The sequence below is a fragment of the Bos grunniens genome, chromosome 1 (assembly GCF_055505025.1).
Source record: "Bos grunniens cultivar Pamir isolate PY7600 chromosome 1, Bosgru_T2T1.0, whole genome shotgun sequence".
Classification (NCBI taxonomy): Eukaryota; Metazoa; Chordata; class Mammalia; order Artiodactyla; family Bovidae; genus Bos; species Bos grunniens.
In genome coordinates, this window is record NC_141165.1 from 23184474 (window position 1) to 23202016 (window position 17543).

The 17543-nt window shown below is 46.6% G+C and overlaps 1 protein-coding gene across 1 annotated transcript in view; it reads left to right on the top strand.

Annotated features, from left to right (window-relative positions):
* The window catches only part of EPHB1 (EPH receptor B1), a 471534-nt gene that overhangs the window by 167466 nt on the left and 286525 nt on the right, over nucleotides 1–17543 (top strand). The window contains exon 3 of the mRNA XM_086316585.1: nucleotides 1656–2337. Coding sequence (XP_086172711.1) covers nucleotides 1656–2337 — 682 coding nt within the window. The remainder of the gene's footprint in view (nucleotides 1–1655; nucleotides 2338–17543) is intronic.

A 17543-nucleotide genomic window follows, 5' to 3' on the forward strand; every position in this document is an offset into this window, starting at 1 on the left:
AAGGATCCTGGAAGGAGCCCACTAAAACTCCAGACTGGGGAGGGAACTGGGCCTCCTGAGAGTGCTGGAAGGGGTCTGGGGAGGAGTGTCACTGGGGGTCGCTGTACAGGCCTGAGTGGGCAGGGCCAGGTCTCCAGGTGTTCTTCCCTTTGCTCCATGCCTGGTGTTCAGAAGCCCTGGTACAGTTTTGAAGGACAGCCTCGCCTCTGCCTTGCCTCTTGCTCCTGCAGAGAATTAATTCTGTGCAGGAAGAAATCCTAGTGTGTTTCCCATGTAACACTTGATTAGTTTTTGGTTCTTTTAATGAAGAATTCTCATTTATATATTTCAGCTGTACACTGTGAATAATAAGCAACTAACAGTATTTAAAGAAATGGTACTGTTTGATTTCTTTTGTCATCACTGCCAACTAGTCAAGGATCTTTATTTTCTCTTTTCACTTTAGGAAGTGGAATTTCTTCTGCCCCTTATTTACTTTTTTAGTGAACACATTGGAACCTCCTGGGAAGACCCCCAGTTCTTGAGGGCAGGGTTCTGAGGACTCCCCAGTATGGGCAGCTGCTTCCTCTCTCAGAACAGGGAAGAGCGAATGATCCAGCAACTTTTCTTTGGCCCCCGGGGTGGCTCATGAAGGGAGCCATGTCTTTACAGACCGACCCTCTTCCCTTATTGCCTGTTACTAAAATAAGTTACTAAGTGAATTTCTTCAGCCATTCAAAGCACTTGTTTCTGTCTCCTGTCTTCTCCATATCCTTTATGGCGATGTGAGCATGGGTGAGTTGAATTGAATGATGAATTGCACCTATAAATTGGTGATGGTAAGCTAGTTCTTTGGGGGAACTGTTGGTATGATTGAGAGACATTATTTTCCTTCTGATCCACAGGACTGCTGATTATAAGAGAACTCTTTTTCAACAGGAATCACAGTTGTATTTCCCTTATTCAGAAGCTTTCTTTACTCCCTAAGTTACGCCTTCCAACATTCTCTTCCATCGCATCTTTGCTCAAAGTATGCACACAAGGAAGCTTAATTTGCTTCATTTAGGATCTCTCAGCAATTCTGCTGTTCCCAGTTTCACAGTCTAGCTCTTTCAAAGAGATTGATGTCATAAAACAAAAGTTTTTGTGAATCTATGTTTGTTGAAAAATTCTGAAAAACTTTATATTCATATGATTTTTGGAGATATAAAGGAGTTGTACCACAATAAAGAAATTAGGTTCAGAAATGAGGATTTCCCAGGTGGATGGTGGTGACATGTGATCAGACCCCTGATCCCCAGAGTGACTACTGAGAGTAGAGGCTGTGGCATTGAGGATGAAAGTCTCTGCCATCATATGGGACTCAAAGCTGCAGGTGGATGTAATGTTCCTTGTGGACATAATGAGTCACTGTCACAGCATGAGAGTTGTGGGTTAGGTGATGGGAAGCTGTTATATTTTGGGATGGACTACATAGGAATCTCCTGAAATGTGCCCATAAGGAGATCTTTAAATGCAAGTTAGGGTTAAGTGTGTTCATTTCTCAAGTCAAGCTGTTACACTGGTGAGCTCGTAAGGCCCCCTCAGTGCCAGACTTCTCTTCTGCTCTGCCTCTCCTTGTCTTCTTACTCTCTATTTTGTGTTTTCCATGTGTGTGCCTGGCCGGCCTGGTACAGTGGGAAGAAGTCAGTGGCTACGATGAAAATCTGAACACCATCCGCACCTACCAGGTGTGTAATGTCTTCGAGCCCAATCAGAACAACTGGCTGCTCACCACCTTCATCAACCGGCGGGGGGCCCATCGCATCTACACGGAGATGCGCTTCACTGTGAGGGACTGCAGCAGCCTCCCCAACGTCCCAGGCTCCTGCAAGGAGACCTTCAACTTGTACTACTATGAGACTGACTCTGTCATTGCCACCAAGAAGTCGGCCTTCTGGTCCGAGGCCCCCTACCTCAAAGTGGACACTATTGCAGCAGATGAGAGCTTCTCTCAGGTGGACTTTGGGGGAAGATTGATGAAGGTCAACACAGAAGTCAGGAGCTTTGGGCCTCTTACACGGAACGGTTTTTACCTCGCTTTCCAGGATTATGGAGCCTGTATGTCTCTCCTTTCTGTCCGTGTCTTCTTCAAAAAGTGTCCCAGCATTGTGCAAAATTTTGCAGTGTTCCCAGAGACTATGACTGGGGCAGAGAGCACATCTCTGGTCATTGCTCGGGGCACGTGCATCCCCAATGCAGAGGAAGTGGATGTGCCCATTAAACTCTACTGCAACGGGGACGGGGAGTGGATGGTGCCCATCGGGCGCTGCACCTGTAAGCCTGGCTATGAACCCGAGAACAGCGTGGCCTGCAAGGGTAAGCCCTGAGGCTCTTGAGGCCTCTCCTTCCTGCAGCAAAGAAATCAGGAGTCAGGAGTCCCCACATCCATCTCTGGATCAGATAGGGACAGAAGAGCCTAATGGCTTCTTCTAAAGCTCTGGAGAACCTCCATCTCCAGTGCTAAGCCTGATGGTTTTCCAGTTGTGTTCAACCAGAATTTCTGTATCCGAGTAGAGGAAAGAGATGGGGAAAATTCCAAACGGGGGATCATAACCACTCATGTATATTTAGTTTTGGGAACATTGACACTCATATTCTCTGTTTCTCCCTCTTTTAGACACAGACACAGACACACACACCCGTGCATCCTGTCTAGCCCTGTGCTCTGAGGCATGGATTATTTGGGTTGTCATGGATAAGTCACTCAAGGGTAATTGAGAAGCAACTGAACTTGGAAAATATTTTTGTTCATTTCAGTCCAGCTCCCACATCACTTAGCTTGGTACTGAACCCATGCAGCTCATTAACTCAAAGCCTCCTGGCTTGGCTGTCTTCCTCCAGGGACTTAGTGCCAGGCCATGGGGCAGGGATGGGGCCTAGCATTAGTAGGTCCTGGAAGGAGATGAATGTGTTGGAATGGGGGTGGTATAGTACCAAGTTTTCTGTTACTTTTGCTTCAGGACATTACAGAGTGATGGTGACTTTGCAGTTGGCGGTGTCAGGGTACCCTGTCCTCATATTGGCCCTCCTCAGTCCAGGAGAGAACATGTCCAGTCTATGGCAATAAATATGCTGAACTGGCTGGAGACTCGGCCTTCTCTGGGAGTTAATAGAAAGATCAAGAGGGTCCATGGCTCATCTGTTGCCTGAGCACATGGAAGCCAAACAGAGGGGAACCCAAGTTGAAGAAGAGAAGACTATTTTCCTTTATTTTTATCTTTTTCTTGTGGCCTTCAAAGTTTCAGAGTCTTTCAAAAGCAAGGTTTCCCACACAGACCTCAGAAATGACCACCTTGACCCTGACTCCTTACTCGGGTTGCCCCCAGTCCTTTGGAGACCACGTGGAGATGGGGGGAGCTGTGCAAGCGTGTGTGCTCTGTCATTAAGTTGTCTGACTCTTAGCAACTCTGTGGTCTGTGGCTCACCAGGCTCCTTTGTCCATGGGATCTCCCAGGCAAGAATACTAGAGTGGTTTGCCATTTCCTTCTCCAGAGGATCTTCCAGACCCAGAGATTGAACTCATGTCTTCTACACTGGAAGGCAGATTCTTTACCACTGAGCCACCAGGGGAGCCTGGAGGGAGCCATAGTTGCTCCATTTTCTCCATCATGAGCTTCATGCCAGCTGTCCCCTGTCGCCCTCCCCACCCTGCCTGAGCAATGGAACATCCTTTGTGTGTCTCCTTCTCCACTTTTAGTCACCAACCACCTGCAGGTGAGGTACCAGGCAGAGTATTGCTATTGCCCACCAACTCTGCAGTCCTTTGGACTCAGCTAATTGCCTGGGCGGGGGCGCTCACAGCCTTTCTGAGGCCTGCTGAGAGCAGGGAGCTGCGCCTTTGTGTCTTTATTGGATTTCTTGGTTATGGTGCCATGATGGATGATGCAGAAACAGAGGAGAGAGAGTGACAGATCAAGTGATGAATCAACACAGACTGGTTTAATACCAGCCGGCCTGGTCCCCCCATGCTCCCCTGTCCCATTGGTTGGGGGTGGGAGGGCAGTGCCCTCTTGAGCATGTGTCGGGTCTACATGGGGACCCAGGCCAGGCTGAGTTTAGTTGCAGGTGCCACAGCTGCCAGGCACACTCTTGATAGCAGGGGTGATTTCTCCAGACTTCAAAGGGCTGCCATCCCACGCTTGCTGGCTGGGGCCCTTGTTTTTCTCATTATTTCCTGAGCAGAACAGCAGGAACCAGAGAAAGTATTGATTGGTTCTGATTTAATTGGGACTCTGGGAACAGGCTCTCATTTCTCTGGGCTAATCGGAACTTTTCTCTTTTTGGAGGGTTCTGCAGTGCCTGCTGCTCCTCAGTCACCTCCTGTGGTTGTCCTGGGAGGGCCTATGGGGGCAAATGTGTAAAACCAAGTGGCTGCTTTCCATCCTGTCTACTTAGCCTCAGCCTCCTCCTGACGTTTGGTGGATGTTTCTAATCTAGAGCTGTTAGGAACCTGACTTGACTTCACACTCTGCTTGTTGCAAACTCACTGGAAGCTGGAGGAGATGGGGAGCCCCGGGCACCATGATTTTGCCATTTCGGAGACACAGGAAGCCACATTTTGGTGGAGTTCTAAGAGCAGAGAGTAGTGAGCCAGGCAGTACCTTAGGTCCTGCAGCCCAGCAGCCTGGCTGGGCTCAGCGCTCTAGAAAGGCACCTTTTTTTCTGTCTCAAGAATTTTAAGCTGAATCCTCTGAATTCTTTGCCCTTGGCTCTGCTAGTAACCTGGGCTTGATGACTGAGACCAACCTCTACCTCTCCAGGGCTCACAGCAGTGGGATGCCCAGGGAGGTGAAGGGCCTTGGGTAGATTCTGTACTTTTTGGATAGGGAGGGACAGTGCTTGGGGAGGTTTTTGTAACTGGTTCCTGGGGTGTATCTTCAAGGCAACATGCTCAATTCATTTTGGATTCTCATGCTGGCCTGTCAGGTGGGCACCGTGATCCTCCACAATTGCCTGCCAAGTACAGCCTACTACTGAGAGCATGGAGATCGGTGGATGCAGTAGAGACTTGTGGGTGAGAAAGAGCCAGTCTCCATCAGCGGTCTTGGTAAGATCTGAGAAGGGAGGCAAGCTGCTCTGTCTCAGCACAGCCCTGAGAATTGGTACCCTAGGGCCCGGCTGGGAGAAGCCTGGATGGTTCCGTGAGTCACACAGTTGTGTCAAGCTGATCAGTTTTCTTTTCTGGATATTTGAATCTGAGCTTTTGCATGTGTTGACTCTATGGGGTGGCAGAAAGCATATCCTTTGTATTGTTTTTCTGACAGGACAGACTTTCATTATAGGCAAGAATCTTATTCTGACTTTCACTTTGCCTCTGTTAAACCCTTGCCTGTCAGAGTCATGATGACCAGTTGCTTGGTTTTGCAGAAGCACCTGGAGACCAATTAGGTGGCCAGCAAAGAATGGCCTTGGCCTAGAGCCGTTCCTATTGTGAGGAGGGAGGGAGTGGCAAGCAGAGGAAGCCACTGGGGAGCTTGCACATCAGAATGTGCAGCAAGCAGCTCACACACTTTCTAGAGGCTTCATGGCCCAAGGCCTGTTCCAGCCTCATCCTTTCTGTACACATAGGTTAGACCAATCAGGCAGAATCCCAGAAGCCTGTCGACCCCACCAGTGACTGACCCGTCATGCATTTATCTCTGTGAAACTGTTGATTACTAGCAAAATGGTCTATCTGCCCCAGCTTCAAGTTTTATGCTGATAGTATAGCCGATTAATGAGAAATCATGGCTTTGTCTTTATCCACCCTCAAGCCTTCCCTGCTCAGGTTGATGGCTGAGTCAATTCTCCATGTGAATCCCTATAGCCTGACTGTCCCTGGACCAGGGAGGCCAAGAACTAGTGCTTGGCAAGCTCCCTCTGTGTTGTGGTCCCTAAAATGTTGCACTGGTCTCGGAGGTCAGCTAAGATCATTCCAACTCTGGGTTTTGGCAGGGCCTTGGCAGTTCCTAAAGAAGAACAGCTCTGTTCTTGGTTCTTCTGCCCCCTGTGTCGTGTCTCTCCTGTTCCCTGGTATCCATCAGAGCCCTGCCTTGAATCCTGAGACCTCATGGGCACTGTCCGTGCGGCGTCCCCCACCTTCACCCACACTTCCTGCCCCTCCTCCAGGTCTCTTTTTCCTTCCTTCCTCCCCTGTCTTCCTTGGGAGGGACTGTTTTCCTTGGTGATTTTCCACCTACATGTACATTCTTTCATGCCTGGAAATCCAAGAGACATTTTGAACCTTTCAGTAATTTCAGTGCCTTTGTCAACTTGAGCAGCCTGGGAGAGAGCCAGTTTATAAACCTGGGGAGCTAAGACAAAAAAATCTGCAGGATTTGAAAGGGGAGAAAAATGTATCTAGTTTAGCTCTTTGTGGAAAAGAGAAGTTTCTGGGGCCTATTTCCACTGCCCTTAGGGTTGCTGGTCCCAGCTCTAGGTGTCCTCCTGCCTCCTCATCCTGGCTGGGTGTGTGTGTGTGTGTGTGTGTGTGTGTGTGTGTGTTCAGGTGACCACATTCAGGGGCACTGGGAAGTCTTTCTGCTCTGCTCTCTGGCCCATCAGCTGTTGGCTGGTGACTGAGAGGAAGGCCACAGTCTAGATGCCTCCTCCTAGGCCCCAGGGAGACCCGCTCAGCTCAGCGCTGGGGAAGGCCAGAGTTATTAACACTGCAGTCCTGTAAGATGAGCTTCATAATAGGATTTCCCAATAGGCTACTTCATTTAGAAACCTCTTGGGCCTCCACGGTGGCCCTGCCCAGTGCCCTCCAGAGAGGACTCTGATGTAATAGGCTGCATGTAATGGGCTGTGACCCCAGCATGAGCAACAGCAAACAGCTGGAAGGATGCTGTCTGCCTCACCGACTCCAGCATACTGTGTGGGGGTGCACAGCCCAGACTCTGGGGGCTGCAGGGGACAACCAGGGAACAGGGGAGGGGCAGCTCTGAGTTCCAAATCCCCTTGTGCTCTGCGCTGCCCCTTCTGCCTTTAAAGGACAGGTTGGAAGTACCCAGATTCCACTGGTGTTGACTAAGCAATCATGATTCTCCCAGGTCAGTGCTGAAGCTGCTGAGAATGTTCTGGGCATGATAGCTGTCCTGGCTAGAAGTCCATGACTTAGTAAACATTATTAAAGATGATGACAAAGGCACCACAAGATCATTATTGAGGTGGTTGGGTACATCACATTGTGAGCAGTCCAGTTTGGGCCCAGGAAGAACTATGGAGTCTGAAACAGCCCAAGCTGGGGTGGAAGTGGGCAGAATACCAAGAGGCCAACTATTCTGGCCACCTTCTTTATCCATGGAAAGCAGGCAGACAGAGAGCATCGGGGGGCACCAGTCTAGGGAGCCCTGCTGGGTGATGTCAGACTGGGATCAGAACTCAAGTCTGGGAGGCCACTGTCTGCCTCTGCTTCTGAGACTGGTTTTTCTTGAAATTAACCATCCTTGGATATGCAATATGTTTTCAGGAATAGCAACCCCCTCTCAGCTCTTCTCCAATGAACACCTTCTCTGTACCGGTGTCACCCCTTGTGTTTCTTGGGTCCGGGTGCTCCGTGCAACTGTGCTGTGTGGTTTTATGTTTCTGCACTGTACATCACAGAGCTCCATGCTGACTACCCCCATCTTCTTTTTAATCTCTCTGGAAGCAGTATCATCTCTCAGTACCATGTCAGATGCTCTGACATGTTGACCTGCCTCTGGACCATCCAGAGGGTCATGGCATCCGTAGCGGGGGTAAGTGACACAAAGCTCCCTGGGAAGGATGAGGTCTAAAGGCTTTGTGCTTCTAGAAAAGGACAGGGAGGGTGGCAGGGCTGCAGGATGGAGTCCTGGTTATGGCTCAGTAATTGGCCTCAAGGACCAACATGGGCCTCCGAGGCAGTGCTGTTGTCAGACTTACCCCCTTTTCTCCCTGGTCCTGCCTCTCTCTGGAGCTGGACGGTCTTGTGTGCAGAACCTGAACACACATATCTCAGCACAAACTTCCTTGCCACTTTTGAGTTGGAAGTATAGAGAAAACTCCCAGTGACTCTGAACTGCTTGGAGTGCGGTCCCTCGATTCTGGGCCCCAGGAGCTCTGATGGTGTGAGTTTGGTTTCCATGCTTTGGCCCGTTGACAAGCTGTGTTGACAGTACTCTAATGCTCCTGGGCCTCAGTTCTCTTTCAAGTCAGTGGAGGAAGAGGCTGAGACAGTCAGCTCAGGGCAGCTGCAAAAGGGGAAGGAATACATCCCATTTGCACACTGCCAGGAGCAAGCCTTATTTTGCCAATGGAACTGTGGCAGGGATGTTGAGAGAGGGACACCCTGGCCTTTCCCTAGGGGAGGGGTCTCTGCCTACAGATGCCATCTGTACTGTCTTTGTGAGCTGAGCTAAGAGCTGGAGTACCAGTTATGTGGTCAGGCGGCTGCAGCTGAGTCCTCCACTCTTGTTTTAAGGGCCAGTTAATGAGGTGGATACGACCCTTGGGGCCTGCTCAGTTCACTTCTTGGAGGCCTTGGCACTTGTGGCCTCCAGTTCCTCAGTCTGGTTGGATTCCACTTGTGAGTTCCTGCAGATGCAGTATCTCTAAGCTCACTTCTTTCTCTAGGTTGTTACTGAGCACCTACTGATGCCAGGCCCTTTACACTTAAACATTCAGATGGAGCAATTTTACCTCTGAGGATCTACTAGAAACTTAGCTCTTAGAAAGTGCTTGCCATGTCCAAAGGGCAGGGTCATGAGTGGCCTGTGGAGGGTGGCCCCTCTCAGCTAGGTAAGGCCTCTGAGGACAGAGTCCAGCCCACCAGATGACACATAGTCTGCTTTCCCACTGTGGTCCCCAACCTGCTCTTGGACACCTCCAGTGATCTGACACTCAGACTTCCAGAGGCAGCCTGGTTCATCTCAGAGCACTTCCTAGGACTGAAATGAATCAGAGGCCCATTGCTCTAGACCCTGGGGTGGAACTTTTATGCAAATCTCCCTTATCCCAGGTTACTTTTTGTTGTTATTTTTTAAATATTTTGAAAAGGTAGGACATTAAGTTTCCCTGACTCTTGTCTTCATCAGATCCCTCACTGTTTTAGTTTCTGATATTCTCTTGTTAACAGGGTCCATGCATTTGCACATCCAAAATACAGACACATCCTTTCTTCCTTTGCACAGGGCTTACTGCACAGGGTTTTTCACTGAGTTCCATCCACCACCCCCATACCCCCGACTCCCTTTCTTACTTAACAATGAAAGTTAGGAGTTGTATTATGTAGAGATCTGCCTCTTACTTTCCAGTGATTGTGTAATATCCCATTGGATCGATGTACTTTATTTAATTGGCCCTTCGTTTATATACATGTAGGTTGCTTCCTGTGTTTTGATATTTCTAAACAATGTTTCGGCAAACATCCTTGTGCATTCATCTTTGCACTTAGGTGTGAGCATTATCTGTGAGACTAATTCATTAATTAATTTATTCAATGAATATTTATTGAGGGCGTTCTGTGTGCCAAGCACTTTTCTAAGAGCTAAGAATGCAACAGATTCTTTGAAGTAAAATTGCTGAATCAGAGTATATACATTTTTAATTTTGATAGATATTCCCAAACAGTCCTCCAAAAAAAGACATTTTCTACTGATTTTTGCTCTAACCAACAAGTTTTAGAGTTTCTGTTCCTTATACCTTTGCCAAGATAATATAATATCAATAGTTTTTGTCTTTGCCAATCTGATAGATGAAAATTGGCATCCAACTGTGGTTTCCATTTGCATTTCTCTTGCTCTGAAGGGCGTTGAACTTGGCAAAGTTCCATAAATTGCCTTGTTGGGGAGCTGAAACATGAATATTCTTGTGTAATGCATCATTACATCAGGTAGATTTGCATCAGTTTGGAGTATGCTCACTCGAAGATGTGGTCTACCCTTCGCTCTCTAGTCCCTTCCCTTCTGCCCTGCATCCCACCCTTCACACATTCTTTGCCCATCTGTAGCCTCAGGACATTTTGGCACATGCTGTACACCTGTTTCGGTGTTTCCCTGACTGTGGTGGGGAATGGGGCGTTGGGGTGGGACAGGACAAGAGCCGGTGGTGGTGTGGAAGGGCCATGCTGTCTCAGGAAGGCCACTCCAGCCAGTTTGGTGGGAAGCATGCCTTGATTTTCTCATCCTTTTTCTCCTACCCGTTGCCTCTTCTGAGTTCCTTGCTTCCCCTCTGGCATGCACCTCTCAGCTCTCCCTCCTTGGCCCAGTCTCTCCACTCCACATCCCTTCCTTTTACTCTCCCAGCTCACCTCTGGGGCCTTGGGGCTCAGCCCACTGTGGTGCCTCCCACTCTACCACCCCTGAAAAGTCAGCAGCCCTCAGCCCCTACCTCCTCCAACTCCTCTTCATTTCTTCTGCAGCATCCCACTCTCATCAGACCTGCCACCCCTTCCCCAGCAGCCCTGGATCTGTCTCAGTCCACTCCCTGACCACATGTCTAGCTCAGCCTGCTGATGCCTCAGGTCTGCTTGTGCCAGTGGGCTTTGTCTTAGCCCCAGGCTTTTGCTCACTGCCTCCTTCTCTTCTTGGTTTTTGTCTTCAGCTCTGTAGCAGTTCTTTCTCTCTGAGGCCGTGGGCTTCCCACCTCCCTTCCTGGCTTCAGCCCTCCTCTTCCTTGTTTCCTGCCTCCCCATCTTCTCCTCGCCCCCACTTTTTCTTCTTCTCTCCCTCCCTCCCTTCCTTCCTCAATACTTTTCTATTTAAATATATTCAGGTTGAAAGATGAGTCAGCCTAAAAAAATAAGTTAAATAATAAATTAAAAGCCTGGCATGAAAATAGGGCAAAAAGCAATAGAGATAATATGCAAATGATTGACGTTTAAAAGACTGCTGACTTGGCTTGTCTATCTGGGCTAAGAGAGCAGCTTATAGGCTCTGCTGGGCAGTCCCGTGTTTCACTGTCAGATCACAGTGATGGGTCTGATTCAGGTATGGAGCAAACTTCTCTGGATCGCTTCCAGCTTGCATGGAGGCACTAATGCGGCATGGCTATCATTTATGAGCACTCACTATGTCCCAGTTTCTCTGCCAAATTATTTTTCTGCATTATCTCTTACATCCTCAGATAGCCCTGTTAAGTATACACAATCATCATGCTCACTTTTCAGTTGAAGATACTGAGGTGCAAAGAAGCCAAATAGCTTTGCCGAGGTCATACAGCATAGGATTCTGAGGCCTGGCTAATAACCGCTGTTCTGTATTTCTCCCCAGAAGGAAGAAGAGCAAGAGTCTATTAGGTGCAAATGTGTGATGTGTGATGGGAGCTGGGGTTTCAATGTCCCATGTGGACTGAGATAGAAGCCTTCACTAAGGTACGCAAAGAAAAGCCATCAGAGTTTGATCAGTATTTCCCATTGGCTAGGGATGAACCGGGAGGTTCATGGAGTGACCATACTCATGGTGCATATGAATCAAGACACACCCTCCACTTCCATGGTCAGCCCACTCTCACTCTTCTAGTCCCCCAGCTCTCCATGGGCAGGGCCACCCCTGATGTGCCTCTTTGTCCTGAATGCGTACTCTGTGCCATCTGCTAAATGAAAACCAAACAAAACACATTGAAAGCAAAATTGGTGGAAGCAGGATGTAAGCTGAGAAAAAGAAAGACGTTGCAAGTAAGTCAAAGAGAGAAAGATGAATATCATATGATGACCCTTATATGTGGAATCTAGAAAAATGATACAAATGAATTTATTTACAAAACAGGAACAGACTCACAGACTCAGAAAACAAGTTAATGGTTACCAAAGAGGAAAGATGCCAGCAGAGTGACGGGGGGAGAGATAAATTGGGAGTTTGGGATTGACATATATACACTACTATATTTAAAATAGATAACCAACAAAGAGCTACTGTACAGCACAGGGAACTCTGGTCAATATTCTGTAACAGCGTAAATGGGAAAAGGATTTGAAAAAGAATAGATACATGTATGTGTATAACTGAATCACTTTGCTGGATACCTGAAACTAACACAGCCTTATAAGTCAACTAATCCAGTATTAAAAAAAAAAAAAAAAAAAAAAAGATGTGTAAGAAAACATCTCAGGAGCATGGGTAGTGTAAACTCCAGGAAAACCAGGCAGGCAGAGAGCGCAAGTCCAATGACAAGCCACGTGCTTGGAGAGGTGACAGTGGCAGAACCAGATGGAGGAGTAACCAGTGATGGCAGAGGCTTTGTCTGTCTGTTGTGCAATAGAGTGACACGTGTGCACACACAGCACACACAGGAGAAAAGCAGCAGAATGATAGCAAGCCCACACATCTTGAAACCCTTTCACCAAAAGTTGATGGTAATGTGTCAGTTTGACAGAGGACATAAGGTCAATGCAACGTGTGTGTTTCAAGTGGAAAACAACAATCTGCTCTTTGCAATGATGGATAGAGATTCTCCATGAAACTGTATGGAATATGCAAGAACTCTGCCAAACCATCAACTTGGCAAAAGTGTGCCTGTTCTGGGAGTTAGGCAATTGGAGGGTTTCTGTTCGGTTTCTCGGTCTGTCGCACACATGCCTGTGTTGATCTGAATGTGGAGGCCCTTGCGACTTGGGCTTCCCTTTTCTTGCTGGTTCTGTTTGTCTTCCCCTCTGCATTTTTGGCCAAACTCATCTGTCCGCTGTTTTCTTTTCCTCCATTTATTCTAGTCTCTTGTCTGTCTTCTCTCTGGACTTGATTTGAAAAAAAGAGAAATGAGAAGACACATTCCATTGGTAGAATTTTAATGAGTGAATGGCTAGTTCCATTCATTGTTTTCATTTTTTTCCCTCTAGAAAGCTGTTTAAATGCAAACTGCAAGAAAAAAGTTCTTTTTTTCATAGAGGGAAATAAAGGAAGTCAATGTTTATCAGTGAAATCAATTGTAAATATTATGAATAATTTTGTCATAAAATTATTAATATATAATCACACATATTGATAATAAGATCAGTTATTTAAAAGAACAATTGCTTTTTTAAAACAATATCTTTGTAGGATGCCCTGCTTCTTCATGGTCATTTCTTAATTTTTCTGGAACATACTCTGCTTCTTTCAGCTTCCTCACCCTCACTCGTGATGATTCTTGGCTTATGAGAATTTTTTCAGACTTTATTTTTTCTTATCATCTTTTAAATCTTTCAGTCCAGGTACTAATTAAGAACTAGTAAGCATAGCTGTTTGTGGTTTAAACATACCCAGTCAGGGTGACAAAATTAACGTTTCAGGCTAATAGTGCCCCTCCCCTTTTGCAGGTATCTCTACCCACCTACCCAGCCTCCTTACCTCAGAATTTCCTCAATGAAAACTCAACTATTTGGGAGAGTGTTTCACCTTTGGGGACTGGCCTTCCATGCCTCTCTGCTTTGAACCCCATCAGGATGCACTCAGCGCCCCCTCCTTGCACCTCTGCGGAGTCTAAATGTGAGCTCATAGTCCCAACTCAAGCAGCAGGCCCCCTTCCTTCTGAGCCCTTTCTGCAGCCTTGGGGGCAATGGATGTGCTCTCCAGAGAGCTGAGAGCATCAGCACACAAGCCAATTGGACATCTATTACCCCTTGTCTTCCTGACCCAGAAGAAGGAGGCAGAGGTGGCAGGACATCCTGGTTCCCTGAGTCCTCTCTCTGCCCTGGTTCCCCCAGACGGCCAGGCCTCTTCTAGCCTTCTCCTTGCCCGCCCACCCCCCTCCAACCCCCACCTCCACCCCAGTCTCCTTTCCTGCTCCTGGCTGTGTGCAGACCCTTCCTTCTGGGCCACAAAGGGCTCTGTAGACAGACATTGTGTGCTGTTTGCCAACACAGGGGCCCGGGTACACGGAGGGGGCGAGGGAGAAGCCAGCTGCTCTCTCCTTTCACACAGACCTTTGCTTTCTCCCTTTCAGTCTCCCCATCCCCCGCCCCCTGCTCTCTGTCTTTGAACATGCATACAAAAATAAAAAAGCAGTTACTAATTAGAGCCAGAGAATGAGAGTGAGCCTGGAAGAGGGGAGCAGTGGAGGGGCCAACTCCCGTGCAAATCAGCTACTGAGGAAAGGGCAGGGGGACCTTGGAGAGGCTTGGGAGGGAGAGTTTGACAAAGTAAGCAACAAAGCTTCTTCAGAATGGCAAAGAGGGGCTTTGTCTTAACCTCACATCCTAAGAGACAGGAAAGAAGAAATGACAGAGTTTCTTGTAAACTCCCACTGCTGGCATCCACCACCCTTCTTATCTTTGTCCGTCTCTCAATAGTCCTACAAACAATAGACTCTTTTTTGGGGGGACACTGAAGTCTATCCTTTTACTAGTAATTTTGTTCTGGCTGATAGGTGGGGAATCGCTGGTGTGAGGGGCCTTCCTTATGGAGGAGCTGCTGAGTCATCAGGATGCCCCAACTTAGGAAACCTCCTCTGACAAGTCAAGGCACTCTCTGGGGCTTTTTTCTCACGCAGTCCTATTCTTGGTTCGCCAGGCAATTTCTGTTCCCAACCCTGTGTCACTAGGTTCGCTGAAAGCAGCCCAGTTGCCTTGTGTGTCACCAGGGGAACAGCAGCCAGTGTTAGGACAGAACCCAGCTCCGACCCAAGTCTTTGAACCCACTGCAGGCTCACAGAAGGTTCCAGATACAGAGCAGTCAGCACCTTCCTGGCAGTTCTGTTTTGGCTTAGAATGGAGTGGCCCATGCTTCACTGGGCCAGGGTCACTCTGAAGGCCTGGAGGTGATGGGGGACCAGTTCGGAGAGCTGGAAGTCACGAGGAGAGAGGGTTACCTGGTAACTCGGCCTGTCTAGAGATGCAGTTTCTCCTAGCATATGGTGAACAAACTGATGACGCGGATGTGTCAAAGCCTTGACGTCAGTGCCTGGGCATTGAAAACGTGGGGTAATTTTCTGATTTCTTGTGAATTTAAACAACTGAAAAGGAGAAGAGTGTATCAGCGTGATGCATGTTGGTACTAACTGGTCAGGGAGGAAGAAAGGAAAAGGAAATAGAATCTGGAAAGCAAAGACTGTAACTAGCTCGTTCTCTTCCCCTGGTATCTGTTTAGGTAATGGCTACATGTGACAAAAGAGACCCCACTGGAATCTGCTGGGAAAATCCCCCAATTCTGGGACGAGATCCCGAAATGAATTTTTCTGGAGTCTGTATGGACTATCTCTAGTACATAATGTACTTCCCAAAGCTCAGTGCATATTGTCTTAACCCTGCCCAAGGACTCCTCTAGAAAATAAGGGCTTGAGTCCATATTCTATGCAGTTAGCCAGGCCACAAAGCCATTGAGAAAACGGCCACTGATGGGTAGTTGTCAAGAGCTGGAGTCAGAGGACTTCCCTCATGGTCCAGTGGTTAAGAATTTGCCTTGCAATGCAGGGGAGGAGGTTTCTGTGAAGACACCACAAGGATCTGTCCAGGTAGAGTTCAGCTGAGATCTTGGCACATTGCAAGGGTTAAAAATGGGTTTGAGATTATTAACAATTCATTATTAAATAAACCAGATCATAATTTTCTATGTATGGGGCTGGTTCTCTTGAGGTATAGGAGAATTGTGGCAAGAATGTGATATGTTTACAGAGATCCAGGAAATATTAGGAAGGCTTAGATAACATGATCTGAGTCAGGGGTACAGAAAGTATTTGAGTCTCTGAAGATTGTAGAAGCCACCCATCTAGTCATCAGTGGATATAAGTTTGTCCAGTTTATCACTGAAAAATTAATTTTTTAAAATTCTTTTTGCATTTTGAAGTAACTTTAAATTTTATTTAAAAAATTATCATACAGAAAATTAAACTTATTTTGATGGACAGTTTTACGAACTTTAACACATGTGTAGATTTGTGCAACCATCATAAAAATTAGGAAACAGAAGAGCTGTCTTATGCTTTCCCTTTCTCTCCATTCCCTCCTCCCATCCCCCACCTCTGTTGATCCATGATCTGTTCATCACCATTATATTGCCTTTTAACATTGAATGGTACACTGTGCCCACTTTTGAGACTGGCTTCACCATAATGCTGTGAGTATCATCAAAGCTGATTTGTGTCAGTAGTCTGTTCCTTTTTATTGCTAGTAACATTCCATTGTATGGATGCACCGTAGTTTGTTCACCTGCTGGCAAACATTTGAATTGTTTCCAATTTTGAGTGATTATAAGTAGTTGCTATAAACATTCAGGCATGGATTTTTGTATATACATCATTTCTGTAGGGTTAATACGCAGGAGAGGGATTGCTTGGTCATACGGAAATTGTACGTTTAACTGATTTTTCAGAATGGTTGTACCATCTTGCATTACCACCAGCACTTGCCCTGAATCCTTGTCAGCTCTTGGTATTGTAAGTATCTTTATGTTAGTCATTCTAATTGGTATATGATATCTCATGCTGGTTTTAATTTGCATTCTCCAGCAAATAATGATGTTGCATATCTTTCATGTGCTTATTTGCCATCTGTTTATACTCTTTGGTGAAGTGTCTGTTCAACAATTTTGCCCATACTTTAATTAGGCTGTTTCCTTACTATTGAGTTTTGAGATTTCTTTGCATATTTTGGATGCAAGTTGTTTTGTTGAACATGTGATTTGAAAGTATTTTCCAGTTTGTAACTTGTGTCTTCTTTCTGTTAACCGTGTCTTTTACAAAGCATGGTTGTTAAGTTGCTCAGTCGTGTCTGACAATTTGCGACTCCATGGACTGCAGCGTTCCAGGCTTCTCTGTCCTTCACCATCTCCTGAGAGCTTGCTGAAACTCATATCCATTCAGTCGGTGATTTCATCTAACCATCTCATCCTCTGTTGTCCCCTTCTCCTTCTGCCTTCAATCTTTCCCAGCATCAGGGTCTTTTCCAATTAGTCGGGTCTTCACATCAGGTGGCCAAAGTATTGGAGCTTCAGCTTCAGCATCAGTCCTTCCAATAAATAGTCAGAATTGGTTTCCTTTAGGATTGACTGATTTGATCTCCTTGCAGTCCAAGGGACTCAACATTTTTTATTTTGATGAAATCCAATTTATCCATTAATTTTTTATGGAAGATTTTTACTTTTTAGAGAAATTTTAAGTTCAGAGCAAAATTGAGAGGCAAGTACGTATATTATATACCTTCCCCGTATACCTGCTGCTCCCACACATGTATAGCCTCCCTCATTATCAACATTCCCCCCCAGAGTAGCACATTTGTTGCAATTGATGAATCTACCCTAACACATCATAATCACTCAGTTTACTTTAGAGTTCACTCTCAAGGTTGTACATTCTGTGGATTTGGACAAATGTATAATGATATGTTCATCATTATAGTACCATATAGACTTTCACTGCCCTAAAAATCATCTGTGCTCTGCCTGTTCATCCCTTCCCACATCCATTGCCTGGCAACCACTGATCATTTTACTGTCTCCATAATTTTGCCTTTTCCAGAATGTCCTACAGTTGTAATCGTGCAGTTTGTAGCCTTTTCAAATTGCCTTCCTTCATTTGGTAATGTACATTTAGGGTTTCTCCATGTCCTTTTCATAGTTTGACAGCTCATTTCTTTTGAGAGCTGAATAATACTCCATTGTCTGGAGAATTTATCC